This window comes from Cricetulus griseus, chromosome 5 (genome assembly GCF_003668045.3).
Source record: "Cricetulus griseus strain 17A/GY chromosome 5, alternate assembly CriGri-PICRH-1.0, whole genome shotgun sequence".
Lineage (NCBI taxonomy): Eukaryota > Metazoa > Chordata > Mammalia > Rodentia > Cricetidae > Cricetulus > Cricetulus griseus.
In genome coordinates, this window is record NC_048598.1 from 144977812 (window position 1) to 144998621 (window position 20810).

Genomic DNA, 20810 nt, shown 5'->3' on the forward strand with positions numbered 1-20810 from the left:
AGAGTTGGTTTTGTTTTAAATCTTTTGAAATTCTGCTTTGGGTCACAAGAAGCATATGTCTATAGATAGAAAATAAAATGTTGTATACAGCATCACAGAGTCTGAAATCCCCATGACCAAAGAAGAATCTTCTGGAATGGTGTATCTGTTTTCTCTTTAGTAAAGAGAGATTAGAGGTGGCCTTAGGAAAACTATTAAAAGATCTTTTGGTCATAGAGTTACTGTGCTGTTAGCCAGCTGTTCATTTCCCTATACCTTTACACACTACCTCTACACACTACCTAGCAATCACAAAGGTTAAATTATTATGTGGTGTTCATCAAATCTGCACACATATTAAAAACAGAAGCACATATGCTCAGCAAAAATTCAGAGAAATATAGCAGGCTCCACCCAAAGAAAAGGCTTTTCGTTATTGAAATTTTTTATTTTAAAAATTACTTATGTTTATTTATGTGTATGTGTGTATACACGCCCATTCAGGTGCCTGTAAAGATCAGAAGAGAGTGTCAGATCTCATGGTTCTAGACTTACACGTAGTTGTGAGCTGCCCAATGTGGGTTGGATCTAAACTCAGGTCATCTGGAAGAACAGTAAAATGTTCTTAACCACTGAACCATCTACCTGTCTTTGAACTTTCAGATTTTATGGGCAAAGAACAATTGTGGACAATGAGGTCTAGCATTCATTGACTTTTATTTTATAAGCATTTATAAGTCATATTAAGCATGGTAATTCTATTCAAGTTTTCTTTCTAGAAATACTTTTGAACTTTAAATTTTCAGAAAATCATAAACATTTTTATAACTGAAAGAAAATAACATATAAGAGTTAAATTCTATATTTAACAATGTTATATGATTTCTCTTCACAATTAATGATATTAGGTCTTAAATATAATTAAACTTGATAGGAATGCTTGGTTAGCACAAGAATTACAATATAGTCATCAGATCCCAGTTCTTTGGGGACTTGGGGAGGATCAACAATGAAGGCCCCTGTTTTCTATAAATGCACTGCATTGGGAGAAGATTTTTACCTAGGACCTAAATCAATCAGAATACACATGAAAATACTCAATATGCTCCTGACCTGGCCAGCAATTGACTTCACTCCACTGTTCTTTCTAGTCAATTGTTAGGCTCATCTGTTGGTGAGCACTTTCAGAATGCCTGCTTTACAGATAGCATCCCGGCAAGATTTTGGAGATGTCATATGAAAATGGTGTATGTGTCTTGGGAAATTTCGGGGAGAGGAGAGTGAAACAAACATTCAAAATTATTGTAACACTGAAATGACTAAAGGCTGCTAATAAAGGCACTGATTAAGAATGAAGAAAATGATGAAATAGAAAAAAGTTCTTTTAAGATTTATTTTATGTGGGTTGAGTGTTTTGCACAAATGAGTGTCTACCATGTGTGTGTCTGGTGCAGCAGAGGTCAGAAGAGGTTTTTTTTTTTTTTTTTTCTTTACGAGATAGGGGTTTCTCTTTAGACCAGACTGTCCTCGAACTCACAGAGATCCACCTCCCTCTGCCTCTTGAGTGCTGGGACTAAAGGTGGGTGGGCATCACCAATGCCAGGGTGTTGGATCTCTTGGGACTAGAATTACTGGTGGTTGAAAGTTGCTGCTGCTGTGTGTTAGGAAATGAACCAAGGTTCCTCTGCAAGTAGAAATGTTCTTAATCACTGAGGAATCTCTTCAATCTGAAAGAGAAAGCTTAAAAACGGGAGGAAATGGTATTAGAACAATGAGGGAAGGCCTACATTTAGCTGAGAAATTCGTAATAGGGAAATAATATTATCTTATTTGTGCTTTAGAGTACTTCATTGTGATGGCAGAAAGGAAGGCAAACTTTTGAGTACTCAAGGCTGGAGGCTAGTTTTGTGATTATTGCCATGGTCTGGATGAAGGAATGATGATGAGGAGTTGAAGTACTGTGATTACCTAATCAAGGTGGGGTGGAGAGAATCAGGAGACATGTAGGCAGTGATAGAAACTGGTGCCCAAGGAATGCAAAGGGTAAAAACAGAGAAAGAACAGGGACAGTGCGGAAATTGCTAAAGTCTATAAACTGAAACAGAAGCCAGGAGAGGAAACAGTATCCTGGGGATATGAGATGGATCTCATAAGGGAGGTGAGCACTGACACACAGATCTGGAAGTTATCTGAGTAGGTGGTAGTGGCTGAAATAGATGTGATTCTGGTGAATTTCATAGATACAGTCTTCAACTATTTATGTTTAAAGCAGGTATATCCCCCCCCCCCACCCAAGTGAAGTAGAAACAGGCATAGAAGAATCAGGAAATGAAAATGGAGTTATATAACCCCTGTCCAAATGACATCAGGAAGGAATGGTATGGCATTAAAGATAAGGCAAGTTCAAATACTACAAATATTCTAAGAATTGGCTGCATTTATAAAGGTAGTACTTATTAATCTTAGTAAGTCCTAAAATACTATATGATCATATATATCTCAGTATTTATATATTTCTATTGTTTTAAACACACGCTTTCCCAACATTCATTTGACACTCAGTAGGTAAGATGAATCATGTAGTTTTAGGACTTACATGCCCAAGGACTTTCATGACCAAGCAATATATAGTCTAGTAGGAAAGACACATAATCATATAAATATGCAGCTCAATAACTATACTCGGGCATACATATTACAGACTGGAAGATATTCTAATATATTTAAAAAGAACCCCAAATATCATGGTAGCACAGAAAATAGAGATTTTATTTCTAGGGAGATAATGACACTGTTGTACAGAAGATGCTGTTGAATTGGTTTTATTATATTGATGGATATGATGTTATTAATAATACAATGTTTCAGAATATTTTAATAGTTCTGGCACTACATTAGGCATTTGTGTCACACAATTTATTCTTTACAAGAAGTCAGTCTGTGAAGCCAGTATTATTGTCTAACTTGATCTAGGAATGTGCCTCAAATCTCCTAGGCAATTAGCAGGAAAGCAGGGATTGCAACCCAGAACCATTTGATTTAACACTGAGCCCATTTTTCCTATGCTCAATGCTGCGCTGACTCTCATAGGATGTACAATGTTCTTCAGGAGGCTGGGAGGGAAGGCAAAGGGCTCTAAAATCAACATTTCCAAATGCATTTAGTCTTGAAAAGGCAGAGCCCTTCTGAGGAATGAGATAGACAGTGTAGTACAGGGGGAGATATCAAGAGGAGGAAATATATAACATGCATTGTTTAATAGCTTTGCATGTCTTATTTCATCTAGTTCCTACAACATTGCTGAGGAAGGCATGTACCTGTGAATATTATCATGAAGTTTCAAAATAAACGCCAAGTACATACCTAAATATTTTTCTCTAAAGACTAAGTTTTGAAATTGCTGTTATACTGCTCATCATAAATGTACATCTTTATTTTATCATAGTTGTACATCAGTTGTATAATAACAATATCGCTAATATGTGCCATGGGCTTTGGAATTAGGAAATTACTTTTAATTTCAAATAGAATAGTTTCGGCCAGATGCTAACAATGTAATGAACAGCAGAGGACTATATAGGCAGTGAAAAATGAAAGATGATTATTGATCATCTATTCAAGAAATTTGGTTGTGAAGGAAAAAGAGACTTCCTTCATTCAAATTTTATATTGCATAAAGTATCTACATATTTTCAAAGAATTTACCTCAGTGACAAACTAGAATGTATTGAACATACTAAGTCCATCTTCCATAGTTCTTTCAGGGGATAACCTTCCAAAAACCCACTAGAATGCACAGACTGATGTTCATGTATGATGAAGATACACACTGCCTACTTTGTAGCTAAGAAAATAAACAGAATATGTAAAAGAAATCCTGATATTACTTCAAATAGGTCTTGTTGGAAATCAGAATAGAAGATCTGAGAAGTAATTTCAACATTTAGCTCTTATAAATGTCATGTTGTACTTAAAATGATCCCAGAATGGTAGCATTCCATTAAAAAGACTTTGTTTGTTTGTGGTTAAATGTGTAGAATAAAGATGACACAAGTTTGTTCAAAAAGCTACCAACTTAATACATTATCTGAGAATGATGATTTTTTTCACATTCTGGCATTAAAAATATCTTTCTTTTAAAATATGTTAGCTAGTGAGATTTTTTTAAATTGACATTTCCAACATTTTTTGGAACCTAACTGATCTCAAGGAATCACAGTTTTGGGGAATTTTAATCATATAGCAATGAAGTGTTCACATACTAAGAAAAACTTTTAAATTTATAATTCTTTGTAGCCTGTACAGAGGTAAATCATATTATCACAACATTCTCAGTTTGCTAATGCACACTGAGAATAACTAGACATATAGTGTCTGGCTGAATTTGAATCTAATCTTTAAACAGATGATGCACAGGACTTAATTAAAAGCTTCAAGATACACTGGTAGTAAAGATTAAAGTGTGCAACCCCTAAACCATTTCAAAATGGCTTTGCCCAGATTCACCTGAGCTTGGGTTATCTATTTAAACATAGTGGTAGAGATGTTGGAGAAACGGTTCAGATGACTTATTTCAACCAGGAAGTAAAAGGAAGTAACAATCCTTGTGCATATGGCTTAATATTGAAAACAAACAAGTGTTGGCAACTAGAGGTGATTAAATTTGTGAATGATGATGTGATGCTGTTCATCATACAAAAGGATGTGTTGACAAGCCCTAGTCCAGAAAGCTTCCTTGGAAAACGCGGCTACAATATTCAGGTTCCATAAATTAATAACGGCCGTCTGTGCTTGGGAAAGTGTTAACATTCTGTGCACTGTTAAAAGGACTGGTTGATTATGCAGCTTTGTTTAAATTTTAATAAAAATGCAAAGAACCATCAAAATAAACAGACATAATTATGCACTCTGAAGGCTGTACCGAATACTTCTAAAGAACAACACGAGAAAATTAATTTCTCTGTACTGGTTTCAGTGCAGCAAGAGGCCTCAGTGAACAAGGTGCCAGAAGATCCCAACTCAGGAACATGACAGTGAGGCTCAGTGAGTACAGCTGGTGGTAAAATGACTGTCTTGGCAACTAACATTGCCTTTCAACGTGGAGTATGTGATGATTTCAGCACCACAGTCTCCACCAATCGATTAAGGTCATTTATTATATACAATTTATCCCAAATATAGTAATAATAACTCCCAAGAAAATCAAAATGGATGTGATATGTAACCTAAAAAGTTCATTTTGCTTATTCTTTCCTTAAAGCATTAGTAAGTACTATGAATAAAAACTAGGTATTGTTTACAAAGAAAGGTTGTTTTGCTTATTTTTTTAATGTTTCATGCTTTTATTTACTTACTTTTGAACTTTTTCATTGGCTGCTTGGGAGACCTCTACAGCACACTGAAGCTGCAATTCCATGTTTGCTTGCTGAGTCAGAGCCTGCTCAAGTTGGGCGGCCAGTTCTTCGTTCTGCTGTTGAGTGATGGAAACAACGTGCTCTCTGTTTTTTAAGGCTTCTTCATAGGTACTTAGGGCATGGTTAAACTGATCTTTCAAGTTTTCTTCTTGAGATAATGATTTGTGTAAACTGAGAAAATATAAAAATATAAATAAATAGGTAGGCTGACAGTTCAATGATTTGTTTAATAATAAAAATCTTCATTTGGAATCCCCACTTCTAAAAATCAATACAGAAATACTTAAATGGGCAAATGTAAATAGGTTCTTATAACATATTATTATAATTGATCATTGTTCTGTAACTCTGTTACTAGGCCAAAAGCTACTCAGACAACTGATTATCTATGCGATCAAAGCACACAGAAAGATGCTGTAAAATGTTAATTTAATTATGTCAGTGTAAATATTACATTCAATTTTCTTTTAAAGGAATAGCTCAGAACTAGAAAATAAAGTATCTCTAGGTAAATAAAAAGTATAATAAGCTGACTGCAAAGACGTGAGGAGAGAATGGACAGCATTTTGGGAGATCCAGGGCCTATGGAAGCACTTAATGAGAATGAATGAGGTTTGTGCAAACACCCATCAGCCTTATACAGACTCACAGTGGAAATATGAATGAAGGTAAAATCACCAGTCAGATGATATGTATTCAGATATATATTTTTATGGTTAATGAGTCTTATGATAAATACATCTACTCATTAAGTGATAGGGAAAAAGAGCATATAAATTAAGACTAAATGAATGCAGAAGAAAATGCAGACAAATAGAACCCTAAAATGCTAAAGGTCAGATCTTTGATATGTCATTACACCCACCACCTGAGGTTATTTTGAAATGGCACCAAGCACCTCACTCAATTAAATAAAGACATTTTGAAAATATAAATATTTAATAAGGGAAATTTAAAATCCACATAGGAGATGTTCTTTTTTATTAAATAAAATCATTCCAGTATATGCATACAAAGGAAATGTCGACCGAAATGTTGGAAGTACAACCACTGAGCTATATGACACAAGTTGATAATATGAATGAAAGCAATATAATTCTTAAAGCTGTACAAAGCTAAACAGAGAACTTCAGGACTGACCTGATGCTTCATCTAAAATTGTTCAGATGAAATGAAAGTGATCATAAATTTCTTCTTTTCAGCTTACAGATAAACATTTATAGTCTCCTCACTGTGGGGTAGGTATCACGTAGAAACAAAGAATTGACATATCATACGAAATCATTTTCGGCTTTAAATTAATCCTTAACAGTAGACTGTTGCTAAACTCTGGTCAATTGATTATCCCATGTAAAATTAGAGTGATGTGCAGACTGATAAGTGACTGGAACCTTTACATCTTAGCTCAAAAAGACTGCTCATTCAAATTGCCTCACAAACACCCACCTTCCATCAATGTCCTTAAGCAGAAGCAGTAGCTACATTGATCTTTTAAAAGTGATATCAGTATATCCTGTAAAGGTATCTCATGTGCTCCGGAAAAAAAAAATCTCCAAATCTAACAAATTGCACTTCTTAACTCACTAAACCTGCGAACAAATACTGTCTTTGTTTTATGAATGAAGACATTGAAACAAAGAGAGGCAGGTAATTTAATCAATCCCATCCCCCTAGAAGAGCCTGCATTTGACCTCTTAGCTTCCCCCAACCCGAAACCCCAGGTTGAACACTCACTCCTCTGTGCTGGCCTCATCTACCTGAGCACTTTATCATCTGGCCTTTCTACTTCAACCTTCAGCCAGTTTCTTAACCAGAGGGCTGTCCCTGCCCAGGGCATTTGTTTGCACTGTCTTCCCTCCATGCAACTGCTACTCAGCAGGGATGCTTCAGTCTAAATACTGCTTCCCCTGACAGAACTTCCAGACTCTCCAAATTGAATGGGTTTTAATCGTTAGTTCTTTGAACATTTCACACAAGCATGTAATATATTCTGGTGACTCTCTCCCACATTCTCTCTTATCTTCTTCCTACGTATCAACCTCATTCTCTCTTACCTGTCTCTTTCCTAGATGCAAGGCTTTGAATCTGGTTTTGTTCCCTGACCCACTGAGTTTAATCAGGGCCACCTGGTGGAGTCACTTGTGGGCACACAAGAAAGGCAAATGCTCCCCTCTGTGAACCTTGCAGTTCAGAAGTGTGGGACCACCACCCATTCTTGTACAGATCCAGTGTAGACATCTGCAGTTGTTGAGTTTATAATGGCTGTGTATTGTTCAGAATTTGGATGAGGAGCCCTAGTCCTTATTGTCTGACCTTCACATTCTTTTTACCTCCTCTACTGCAATGCTCCCAGAACCTAGGAGGGGATGATATTAAATGACTGAACACTCACCTGTCACTTATTCTTTTACTTGTGTAGCCCGTTCATTGGAAAGAGGTTTCTCTGATTAAGACTGTAGTTACCTATATGTATAAACATGCATGCACGCACACACACACACACACACACACACACACACACACACACACACACACACACACAAATTCAGAAGGAGGTTTGAGCATATGACAGTTAAGCTAAATAACAGAATTAAATTCACTGTTAGTGTGAATACAAACTCATGTACCCACTATGGAAATCTGTGGGAATTCCCGAAAAAGCTAAAAATAGAACTACCACATGTTTATCCCTCTTCTGGACATATACCCAAAGAAATTTATTTCCTACTACTGAAATACTTGCTTAGCCATATTTATTGCAACTGTATTCATAATAACTAGGGAATGGAATCAGTCTAGATGTTCATCAGCTGATGAGTGGATGATAAGATGTGGTACATATTCACAATGGATGGGATTGGCTGGCAAATGGATGGAACTGGAAAGAGTTATGTGTCCCTGCATTGGAATCTTTGATTTTGTGTCTTCAGCATAGAGTTCCTGCAGAGCTCAAAGGTCTAGAAAGAATCTGCTGTTGGGAGAGGGATATTTAAGGGAGAAGGGATAATAAAGCATAGGGGAAATGAAAGAGAGAGATGCAATCCTAGGAATGGAGAGATTCAAGCAGCTGGCTGGTTAGGAAACATTAGGAGACAGGTTAATAAAGATGAAGGTGACATGAAAAAGCCATCTGTAAGCTACTATCTTGTGATCAACGTAAAAAATGAAAACAAACAAAGTGCTGGGGAATGGGGATACCCTGAATGGTTTGAAAGAACTCCAAAAAGCTGTGGGTTATTACACATAGAACTCGGTACCAGCTATGTTACACTTCCTTATGAGGTGTTGGTCAGAGAAGACTCTCGAGGCCCCCTAAACAATACAAGCTCTTGTCATGCTTTTTGGTTGCCTACCATGACAAGATGGTAAGACCCCATAGCTGAAAGACACAAAGAATAAATAAAAAGAAAGTTAAAAAATTACTAAGAAACTGTAATAGTTAATCTCAACTGTCAATTTATCAAGATTTAGAGTTATGTACATGTCAAACTTCTGGGTTTGTCTGCAAAGGTGTTTCCATGAAAATTTAGCTGCAGTTGATCTTCTTGAATGTGAGTAGCCAAAATACACCAGTCTCCTCCTACGTGGCTTCTCTGGAGTGTTTTGTCATAGCCACGATAAGAGTAACATAGTACTATTTCACATTTTTACATTTTAATACCTAAAACTGAATTATCTCTGGATTACTACATTAATTACAATGGAGGATCAAGATAGAAAAGGTCCCTCAGTGGGTACTTCTCCAATAAGTGGTGTGCAAAAGACTTTAAAATTTTTTTTTGACACAGAATCTTGCTGTGTTTTAGGCTGGTCTAGAATTTGCAATACAGTCCAGGTTGTCTTTGAACTTGCAGTCCTCTCAGGCCTGGGATTATAGTCATGTGCTGCTACACCTTGTTGGAAAACCCCACTCCCAACCCCACCTTCAATAACCTAGTATCAGTAGGCCATGTCAACATCAGCCACCAAAATCTGACACATTTCCATTGTTACCAAGAATCAGGTATTCTAATTATGCACATGTGCTAACCCTTAGAAAAAGCCAGAGCCTTCTTTTCCAGCCCAATTTTCCCTTCCACCCTCGCTCACAGTCAGCCTCTGCATAACCTCCTTTCCTCAATAAACCTGTCGAGTGAAATCTATTGCATGGCATGATCTTTGTAGCATACTTTGGCCCAGACCTGCTAAGGTACTCTGCCACTAAATCTTAACAAACCCGGCTTTGACTTCTTTTTTGTAGTGTTTTCTTTCTGTTCAGATGTTTCCTGGTTGTCTCTATGATTTTCCTGGATGCTGACTCTATACAGCTTCAGCTTAAACCATTTAGTGCTATCAGGCCCATGACCACACAACAGCATGCATTCTCATGCAGTATATGTTCTCCTCAACTGGTATGCTTATCTGCTTGTCAAACTCTTGATTGTAATGTCACACATGGCTTCAGCTGAGGTACTTGTGCATTTGCACTTATCCACTAATACCACATTTTCATGCTACTTTTTTGATGTCCTCTCTTTTCTCCATGGTGTATTATTAAAGTCCTACCTAAGGAGACCTACTGACCTACAACAAGCACTTAACTGAAGGGCATAGAAAAAACTGTTTATAGTATTTGCCTTCAGTGTGACAAGACTAATTTGGGCAAGAAACCGTTCTTTCCTGGACTGCTTGATAAAAGGCCCTCAGAAGAGTCAAACTGCTAAACTTGCCAAGATGAGATGGGATGGTCCTTCCGAATTCCTGCTTCACAGAGGAAGCTGCCAGACATTCTATAGGATACAGAAGAAAGCAACTGGAGAACTTTGCCAGTACAAGGCAGAACAGTACAAGGCAGAACAGTACTTCAAAATTCCTGTTTCATTAAAAGGTCTGCCAGATGCTATGGGCCTGTGGGCTGAAGATGGATGCCCCAACGCTGTAGAGGAACTATGGGAGACTGTCCAGATAGCAAGATGTCTTTGTCAATTCTAGAGATTTGGAAATTGTTTACAATGCACTTTCTGTTTACTTAGATAGTATTATATTCTTCTGGGGTCCTTGATGAAGTTGAAAATAGATAGTTATAGTTTTCCTTAGTTATGACAAAAGATAAATTGGATATAAAACTTTGGATTCAAAAGTTAGGATAAATGATAGAGTATTTTCTTTAAATTTTGCCAAATATAAATGGACTATGTATTGTAACTATAATTCTTGCTTGATAACTGTCTTATTATATATAATTTCACTAAGTTAAAACCTTTATTTTTAATTAGAAAAGGGGATATGATGTAGGATGTCCTTCTGTAGGCTGCATATATGTGTTGCTTTTATCAGGTGAAGAATAAAGCTGTTTCAGCCAATGGTCAGGCAGAATATACCCAAGCAGGAATTCCAAATAAAGATAGAGAAGGAAGACAGGGTTGAGGAGACACCATGTAGCAGCCAGGGAAGCAAGATGCAAGGGCATCACTGGTAAGCTACAACGATGTGGTAATACACAGATTAATAGAAATGGGTTAATATTTTAAGAGAGAGCTAGCCAATAAGAAGCCAAAGCCATTGGCTAAACAATTGTAACTGATATTAAGCCTCAGAGTGGTTATTTCTGCACTCTGCAGGGACCCGGTGTACAGATAAAAACAAGTCCAGTGGAACCTGACAAGATGGCAAAGTCTCCATCTATTCTTAACTCATTTTATACTTCAGTTATCTTGCAGTAGTTGCTTAATAAACAGTGTGATCTATATAAACTGTTTAATTGGATAAATAGTTTTGGCTTTACAATTTAGAGGTAAGGTTAAAATAGACTAGTGGTTCTTTTGTTTAAATCTTTGTGTAAGTGCATGTATGGTATGTATGTATGTATGTATGTATGACATGGGTGTGTGTAAAGCACATGTGTTCATTTGTATGGATGACATTGGCATGTGTGTGGCGGTCAGAAGACAACTTCAAAAGACTGTCCTTACTTTTCACCTTGTTTGAGACAGGGTCACTGTCATTCACCACTGTGTAAGAACCGCTAGTTGGTCTTTGCTTCTCTGCTTCTTAGACTGAGGAAGAGCACTAGTGTGCTACTGCACCTAGCTTTGTGTAGGTCCTGGGAACTCAAACTGAGGTCCACCGCATGCAAGGCAAGCACTGTACCCACTAAATCACCTCTTCAATACCACAAGTACTTCTTGACTTGGAGTGATTTTATCCCCTAGAGGTCATATTGCAGTGTCCCAAAACATTTTTAATTGTCAAAACCATAGCCAGGGAACAATTATTTAGTGGGAAAAGGGCCAGAGAAGCCACTAAATAGTAAAGAACTGCTCTTCATAACAACAGCTATCCAATTTATTTAGGAATGCTGAATGTGATGCAAAGGAAATGATGCTGGTTTGTATTGTACAGAAGACAAAAGGTAGTTTTAGCCTGTGTAACCCTGGGAAAATACTTTTCTCTCTGAATATTAACCAAACAATGACAAAAATCTTGAGTTCAAAGATCTTTAAGGGTAAAAATTCTTAGTACAAGTCCCGGCCAAGAAAAGACATTCTTATCTGTGAAATTTTTATATGATTTATATCTAGTTGACTTTGTATAACATATTATGCAATACTAAGATATTTTGTAAATACTGTTGAAAACAATTTCTTGTTGCTACAGGTTTTTCATGAATTGGGAGAAGTAAACCAGTTTCCTCAACTTTTGTTCAGCTACTGATAACATCCTTAAATCATTCTTAAAAAAAAAAAAAAAAAGAGACAGGCTTGGCTTGCTTTACAGAGTAAATAAAACCAAAGCAAAGTATGAAAGACAAAAGTATGTGCTGACTTGTTGAGGGGCGATTGTTTGCCTTTACTTTCCCGTTAATTGCATTAATTAATTTACCAAGGTTCTTTCAAGAAAACAATAGCTCATTTTACTTATTTTTGAGGAAATTAGTTCATACTTCACCAGGCTTTAATTCTGCATAACGTACGGAGGGAAGAAAATCTACTCAGCATGATTAAGCTTGTGGGCCAAGAGTTTTCATGAGTAGACAAGGCAGCCTGGTGAAGTCACTGCTGTTTCCTCTTTGTCATTGCTGATTTAATTTAAAGAAACAAGTTAAAATTACCTCAGAGGGAATATTATTGTCTTATAATACTTTCTACTAACCAAAACAGCCAAATAGTACAGAATAACTCAATATCATTGAACACCAGAATATACATAATACAGATACACATAGGAGGCCTCGGAAATCTATGGTAGTGGATCAGTACTTATCCCTAGCATACTAATGGAGCCCACTCCACATAGAGGGATACTCTCTCAGCCTAGACATACTGGGAAGGGTCTAGGCCCTGCTCCAAATGATATGACAGACTCTGAACACCCCCCATGGAAGGCCTCACCCTCCCTGGGGAGCAGAAAGGGGATGGGATAGGGGGTTGGTGGGAGGCAGGGGAGGAAGTGAGGGAGAGGGAACTGGGATTGACACGTAAAACAAGCTTGCTTCTAATTTAAATAAATAAATAAATGGAAGAAAAAAAAAGAAGCAAGACACACATTATATTCCAATCCCCAGAACATATACCATTATAGACAATATTCTGGGCCTCATAACAAATTTCAGAAATTCAAAAGAACTAAAGCCATATACAGTTTATTTTCTAACAAAAATGGGTGAAGCCAGGCATTAGTAACAGAAAGTTAATGTTATTATAGGTTCTATTTATTTATTATTTAATTTTTCCTTTATTTTTGTTGTATATGTATGGGTGTTTTGCCTGGCTGTTTGTAAATCACCTGCATGCAATGCCTATGGAGGCCAGAAGAGGGCATAAGTTCCCTGGAACTGGAGTTACAGATGGTTGTGAGCGGCCATATAGGTGCTGGGAATTGAACTGCAGTTCTCTGCAAGAATAGCCAGTGCTCTTTACCACTGAACTATACTTCCAGTCCCATCACTCTAGGTTTTAGAAGCTGGCAGGAAAGTGGCCAAATACCTGGAAACTAAACAATATATTTCTAAATAACCTCTGAATGAAACAGGAATTTCCAAGAGAATTAAACAACACACAGAAGTTAATGGCAACAAGACTGCAGCACACAGGAATGTGTGGGACAAATCTAAAACAGTGCTGAGAGCAAAAGTCATTGCATTAAATGCACACACCAGGAAATATGAAATGCACTAACTCAGCACTCTCATCTTCCTCCTGAAGAACTTAAACTAAATTAGGAAAACAAATGCAAAGCAACGTGGAAGGAAATAACAGAAGCACACACACAAAAAGCAGTGAGAAGATACCTATCACCAATGCATGGGGGACGGTGATTGTCACTAGTAATCTTGTAGGTATGAAAAGATATGAGTTTACTAAGAACAAGGACACACACCACTCATAAAAGTGGCAACTTTGAAGAAGCAGGACCATTCTCAAAAAGTATTTTTTTCAATTCAATTATTTTATTTTAGAAAAATGAGATCCCCTATCTCTGGAAATACCAAGTATCTAATACAGTGCTTTTAATTATAGTTATTCATTATTTAAACTATACTCAGAATTCATTAATCCAAATTATCCATCTGAAACTTCACATTCTTGGTAATCATCATTCTTTCTTCTGTTTCTGAATTCAGATTTTAAGATTCCACACGTAAATGATAGCAAACTGTATTATCTGTGTGTCCAGCTTATTTCTTGTACTGTAATATCCTCCATATTTATTCATATTCTCACCAATAATAAGCCATTTTACAAGACAAAAATATTTGATTGCATATGTTTGCCACCTTTTCTTTATGTATCTGCCCACCTACAGTTATTTTTCATGTTTTTTTTCTAGTTTATTTTTACTTTATTTATCTCCTCCTTGTGTTCTACAGTGGCCATAAGTTAGGATCCCACACACCTGCAGGCTCTGAAAGCTGCCCTTCTCGACATCCTCATCAGCAGTTGAGATCTTTATTTTTCCTGGAAATTAATAGGCATTCAAGACATCACTTACCAACAGAGAGTTGGCATTTATAGCATAATTTTAGCAACAGCAGATCACACATTCTTCTCAAGCTTAGGTGAAACATTTGTCATAAAACATACTTAGCAAAATTAAGAGAACAGAAATCATAAGATATGCTCCTAAGCCATTATGTCATTAAGCTAAAAATTAACATACAAACAAGGCTGGAAAAATGTTTTTAAGTTAGATAACAAAACTCTAAGTGCATATGGGCTAAAGGGAAAAAATTGGAACAAAGTAAAAATGAAAACACAATTCACCAAAACTCATGGAATGCAAATGTTTAAAAGAAAGGCTGATGATGACTAAAGCCCAGTTAGGCCAGTGTGAAGAGATCCTTGGAATGTGGCTAGAGGTAAGTTATGTAAGGAATTTGGTCTTTGGGTTTGAAAATTGACATGCTTACTGAAAGATTTTGAAGGGAGGCTACTGAGATTTGCTACTTAAGATTCTGCTCTGGTTTTGGCGTCTTTTTTTATATATATAAAATTTATTTAAATTAGAAACTATCTTATTTTACATGTCAATCCCAGTTCCCTCTCCCTCCCATCATCCCATGCCCCTATCCCATCCCCCATCCACTCCTCAGGGAGGGTGAGGTCTTCCAATGAGGGATCATCAAAATCTGTCAAGTCATTTGGGGCAGGGCTTAGGCCCTCCCCTGTGTATCTAGGCTGAGAGAGTATCCCTCCACCAGAAATGGGCTCCAGAAGTCTGTTGTGCACTAGGGATACATCTTGGATCCACTGCCAGAGGCCCCTTAAACTGACCAGTGCTCCTAGCTGACACCCATGTTCCAGGGGAGCAGGGGTGGCCTGGTTTGGTCCTATGTTGGTCTCCCAGCTATCAGACTGGGGTCCATGAGTTCCCACTTTCTCAGGTCAGCTGTTTCTTCGGGTTTTCCCAGCGTGGCCTTGACCCTTTTGTTGGTTACTCCTCCCTCTCTGAAGCTGGATTCCAGGAGTTCAGCTCAGTGCTTAGCTGTGGGTCTCTGCTTCTGCTTCTAGATTAAGGCTCTAGGATGGCATTTAAGGTAGTCATCACTCTCATTATAGGCGAAGGGCATTTAAGGTAGCCTCTCCACTATTGCTTAGGGTCCTAGTTGGGGTCATCCTTGTGGATCTCTGTACAATTCCCTAGTGCCAGATTTCTCTTGAAACCTATAGTGGTTCGCTCTATTGATGTGTCTCTTTTCTTGCTCTCCTCTATTCCTCTCCCACTCAATCTTCCTGATCCCTCATTTTCTCCTCCCCCAATCCTCTTCTCCCCTCCTCTTTCTCCTACCTCTCTCCCCCCTTCCCCATGCTCCCAATTTGTTGTTGAGAAGCTCTTGTCATTTCCTCTTCACTGAGGGACTGTGTATGTCTCTCCTTGTTTTCTTGCTTCTCTGGAGGTGTGGATTGTAGTCTGGTAATCCTTTGCTCTATGTCACAGAAAGACAAACATGCTATGTACTCACTCATATATGGATATTGATTATGGGGTCTTCTATTGGACAACATGCCTCTCTCTAATAGGTAAGCTTTAGCTTGCTCTTCTGAATGGGTTAGCTTTGGAATCTCAGATGGATGAGACAGGACCATGCTAGAGTCCAAATCTACAACATAGAATAAAATTCAGGAACTCATATTTAGTTATCTGAATATCCATGAAAATTTTTGTTGTTACATATCAAGATTCAGATTTACTAACTTCTCCAGACATTACAGTTTGGCCTAAGAAGATTTCTTTAGGACTTAGTCTGGAAGTCATATTTAGCTCTATGGTTGCTGTCTTCACATCAATTGCATTTTAAGGGGCTGAAATCTGTTCTGTGCCCAATGTGTTCGTGAATTCGCTAAACATTAAGACACTTTCCAAGCCTTATCTTACCTAGCTGAAGCCAATTCTTTCTGGAAATGCATTCTTTCCCTGCTTTGCAATTCAACTCATGCTGGTTTTTGTTTACTTTCCCAATGCCTATCTCCTTGAGAGTTCTTCTCCTCCTCCACTTAGCCTTTGACTGTTAGTGCCTTCTCTTCTCACCCATCTCTTCCATATCAGTTCAGTCTCACTATTCAGTTAATCATCTATGATGTGGCAAACTCCCCTCTGGTACAGATGGCTGCATTGAGCACAAGATTTGCACAAACACCTTGAAGACACTGCCAAATGACTATACTATAAATAACTACCACACAATGTCTGGATCTGAACTCAGGGACTCATTTTATATTCTTCTCAAAAGATCTTTTTCTTCCTGTCATTTCCTATGACACAGACATATTCTGTTCTTCAAACTCCAAACTGATGTATCGTCTTTAATATTCATCTCTCAAGTTACAATCTAATCAATTGTGCTAATTTACATTTAAATCCCCTCTTCATCTTTCAATTTCTTTCCATTCTTACTGCTGCTACCTTCACATAGAATGTCTGTATTATTTTTGTAAGTGGATTACCATAAGGGCTTTCTTGTTCCTTTCCTTGAGTGAGATTTCTAAATCAAAGGAGAGTAGTGTATAGCTCCCAGATATTCCTCAGCTCAATATGAATATCTTTCAGTTTCCTTAGAACGCTGAAGGAAGTTGCCATCTTGCCATCTCACCTTGTATATGAGTTTCCTTAAGAAATATAACTCAGGGGTTAGAAAGACGGCTCAGTGGTTAAAAGTGTTTACGGTTTCATCGGGGATCCAAAATTTGGATCCTAGGACCCACATCAGGGGGCCGGCTAGGTGACTTTCTCATGTGGTTTCAAACTGAATAGATAATATGTATCAGGAAAAAAAGCTCCAAAAACAAATGCCTCCCTTTTTAACCACTTGATATTAATCTACTACCAAAAAGTGTTTTTCAGTCAATTATCTGTGTATCAAGTGAACTAATTCCAGATTCCTTACCCCAGAACACGCAATTCTTTTTATTTTTTTTTATTCTTTTTATCTTTTTATTTTAGAAGCACTCTTATTTACATATCAATCCCCCCTTTCCCTGGCCCTCCCATGCTTCCCACAGACCCTCCCCCAACCCACCCCCTACCCACTCCCCAAGGATAGTGAGGCCCTCCACGGGGGGCAATCAAAGTCCACCACATCATTTGTGGGGAGGGCCTAGGTCCCCTTTCTTGTATTTGGGCTGCAATAATACCCCTCCATAGAGAATGGGCTCCCAAAGTCCTTTTGTGCTCTAGGGATAAAGACTGGCTCCACTGTTAGAGGTCCCATAGACTACCCTGGCCTCCTAACTGGCATCCACATCCAGAGGACTTGGTTTGGATCAATGCTGGTTCCCTAGCTTTACCACTAGGATCTCTGTGCTCTCACTAGGTTAGGTCAACTGTGGGTTTCTCCAGCACAGTCTTGGCTCCGTTGCTCATCCCTCCTCCCTCTTTACAACTGGATTCCTGGAGTATGGCTCAGTGATTAGCTGTGGGTGTCTGCTTCTGTTTCGATCAGCTACTGGATGAAAGCTCTAGGAATGGCAACCAAGGTAGTCATCAATCTCATTTTAGGAGAAGGACATCAAAGGCAGCCTCTCCACCACTGCCTGGATTCTTAGTTGGGGTCATCCCTGTGGATCCCCTAACATTTCCCCTGTGCCAGACCTCTTCCAAACCTGTACTACCTCCCTGTATCAAGGCAACTCCTCTCTTGCCCTCCTCTTTTCCTCCAGTTCCAGTCCCCCTGATCTCTCCTATTCTACCCCTTCCTCTTCTCCCTTCTCCACTTCCCATCTCCATCCTCCTCTCTCCCCACATACTCCCGATTTGCTCAGGGGTTCTTGTCCCCCTCCCCTTCTTCAGGGGACCATGTGTTCTTCTCTTGGGGTCCTTCTTGTTTTCTACTTTCTCTAGTGGGATCATGCAGTTCTTAATTTTTGTGCATTAATGGCTGACAAGAATCTTTGTGAAGTGTCTAAGCCATGAAAGTTTATCTTACATTCAGTAAACAATGTGGATTACAGGTTGGTTGATCTGTGAGCACTAAGAGTGGTAAAGCGCCCAAGATTAAAAAAATAAATGAAATCAAGAAAAGTAAGCACTGAAAACCTTTTATGAGTTAGTCTACTTTGGAAGACTTTGAGTGGCCCTGTTGATGCAGCATCGTCACTTGATTTCAGAAGTTTCCCTGCAGTGCTGAGAATAAGTGCTACTGGAAGCCCGCCTGCAGGTCAGTGTATATTTGCTTGTTGTGAAAATTTATGAGGAGTTATTCACTGGAAATTTATTGAACAACCTCACACAGAAGGATAAAGTATAATAGCAGCTAAAACACATACAAATCTAATTTTAGGTTTATTTTTGTTTTGGGGGTGCTAAGAACTGAACCCCGAGCCTCCTTAATGCTAACTACTCACTCCATCACTGAGCTGCACCCAATCCTTTAATTTACTGACATTTCCCTCACCATTTCATCTGTAATACTTGGCAGAATGCTTACTAAATACCTCAAAATTAGTTAAACCATATTTCTCTAAGGGCTGTGTTCAATCTGAATCATTCTGAATTTTTTGTGTGTTGATGGCCTTCCAAGGGAGATGCAGCATGCATGACAGACCCCCACAGATGAGGAAGAAGGGAGGCTGAGATGTGATTCTCCAGGGGGACCTCTACTTTTCCAACATTTCCTTTATGTCTCCAATTTTATAATATTTTCACATGTATAATTATATAATCATCAAAATATTAGCTAGTGAAATTGAAAACCAGTCTCTTTCCAACAGATCAGAGAATGAAAAGAAACAATCACACACACACACACACACACACACACACACACACACACACACACACAAATTTACCTGTGGTGATTACAAAAAACCCATACCTGGATGGTTTCTAATTTTAGCAAATGACACACATGTGGTCTATGCCCCTTATTGAAAAGAAAATTTATTTCTTTTTTTAAATTGTATTTTCAATGTATTTTTTCTGTATAACAAGTGGAAACCCAGAGTCTGACAAAATGAGCCCAAGCTTCTTGCAGACTGACTTATCTCCATGTTTTAGGGATTATAAAGATAAAACTAAGGCTATTGTTTCTTTTAGAGCTGAGGTATCAGGCAAAGCAATTCACTAAGGTTTCTTCAAAGGGAAACGCTTGCATATCACCAGGCTGATAACACTAAAACACGACTTACAACACGTTTATAAGCATCAGAATTCTTCTAAAAAATTTAGCTAATAATCAGGATGAATGCCATTTACTTTTGTTTGGCTCTCCAGGGAATACTGTTTACTTTGCTTTAAAATTTATGTGAGTCATTTGGTTATATGCCTTTTTTAATTAGCTTGAAGGAAGCAATCACTGGAGAGAAAGCGGAAATCAATTCTGATCCGATATTGATAGCTACTGTGCTGTAAACTGTGTGTCCTTTCTAATTAAATGTAAACATGTTCGGTTCTAAAGTCCAGCAGCAATGACAACAGTCACTAGGAAGGATTGCTTAAGCACCGCTCAACTGATTTGCCTGGCCTTTATTTCTTTCAGAACTGTGCTTGTGCAATCATTGGTGGGGTGAATGCTGGTTGTAACTGACTTTTTTTTTTTTTTTTTTTAGGTCGTCTTCAGAGAAAAGGTTTGACAAGAATGTAGAGCACTCAGTAATACTTAAGTTACTTATTAACTCTGTCCTTCTGATAGCTAATCAATGGCATTGCAGAGAGTCAAATTCGGAGCACTAAACTGCCCCCTTGCCTAAAGCCAAGTCTTGGTAAATATTTAATGGCTGTAAAGGTGTTTTGCTAGTTATCAAGCTGATATGTTAAAGGACTCTTAAAAGCAACTTTATCTTTCCTTCCTGTCCATAAATAATTTGTTCAGCAATATAGTGTGTAGGTGTAAAAGCATTTGAATGATTGTATTTTTAGTATCTTGTTCAGAAAAACACACGAGAATAAAAAAGGATGCACATTTAAAACTTTATACAACCCTATCACACAACAGAAGAGGGGAAAAAAAGCACCTAACTTCTCTTCTTGGTAGAATGTCAGCTCAAAAGGATAAAATAGCCCAGGCCCTTTCACTTTACTGAACACCACACCAGACTTGTTTAAAACCTGCTGTACAGCTGTTCTCATAAGGAAATGTTATACAATTGCTGTTGCTATAGAATTGCAACATACTCTGTAAAGTTGGGAGACACTAGAGTTTTTGTTTTTTTGTTCAATATGGCAAAGGTTGAATTTTTACATATTTATATTTTCAATTACCCTCCAAATTTTGTGCCCCCTTATTTTAATGACTCTGGTTGGTTAGAAAAAATGGAACTTTCATTTTTTAAATAAGAAGAAATTTTATCAATTAAATATTTTTAGACTACTTGGCAATTGGCTAGTTTTTTTGAAACTTATGCTCATTTCAGACTTACAGATTTTTAAAGGACATTTAGTAAATTACCAAATACTGACCTGAATTTTAATAGTCTAACTACAAAAAGTGCAAAATTATCTTCC

General features: G+C 37.8%; 1 protein-coding gene across 4 annotated transcripts in view; it reads right to left on the bottom strand.

Annotated features, from left to right (window-relative positions):
- The window catches only part of Mipol1 (mirror-image polydactyly 1), a 268571-nt gene that overhangs the window by 42694 nt on the left and 205067 nt on the right, over positions 1–20810 (bottom strand). For 3 of the 4 annotated variants that reach the window (XM_027419671.2, XM_035445015.1, XM_027419670.1), the window contains exon 10: positions 5334–5564. In XM_027419671.2, the coding sequence (XP_027275472.1) occupies positions 5334–5564 (231 nt within the window). Of the gene's footprint in view, positions 1–1449; positions 1720–5333; positions 5565–20810 lie in introns of those variants that run through there. The other variant, XM_027419672.2, reaches the window with a different exon arrangement.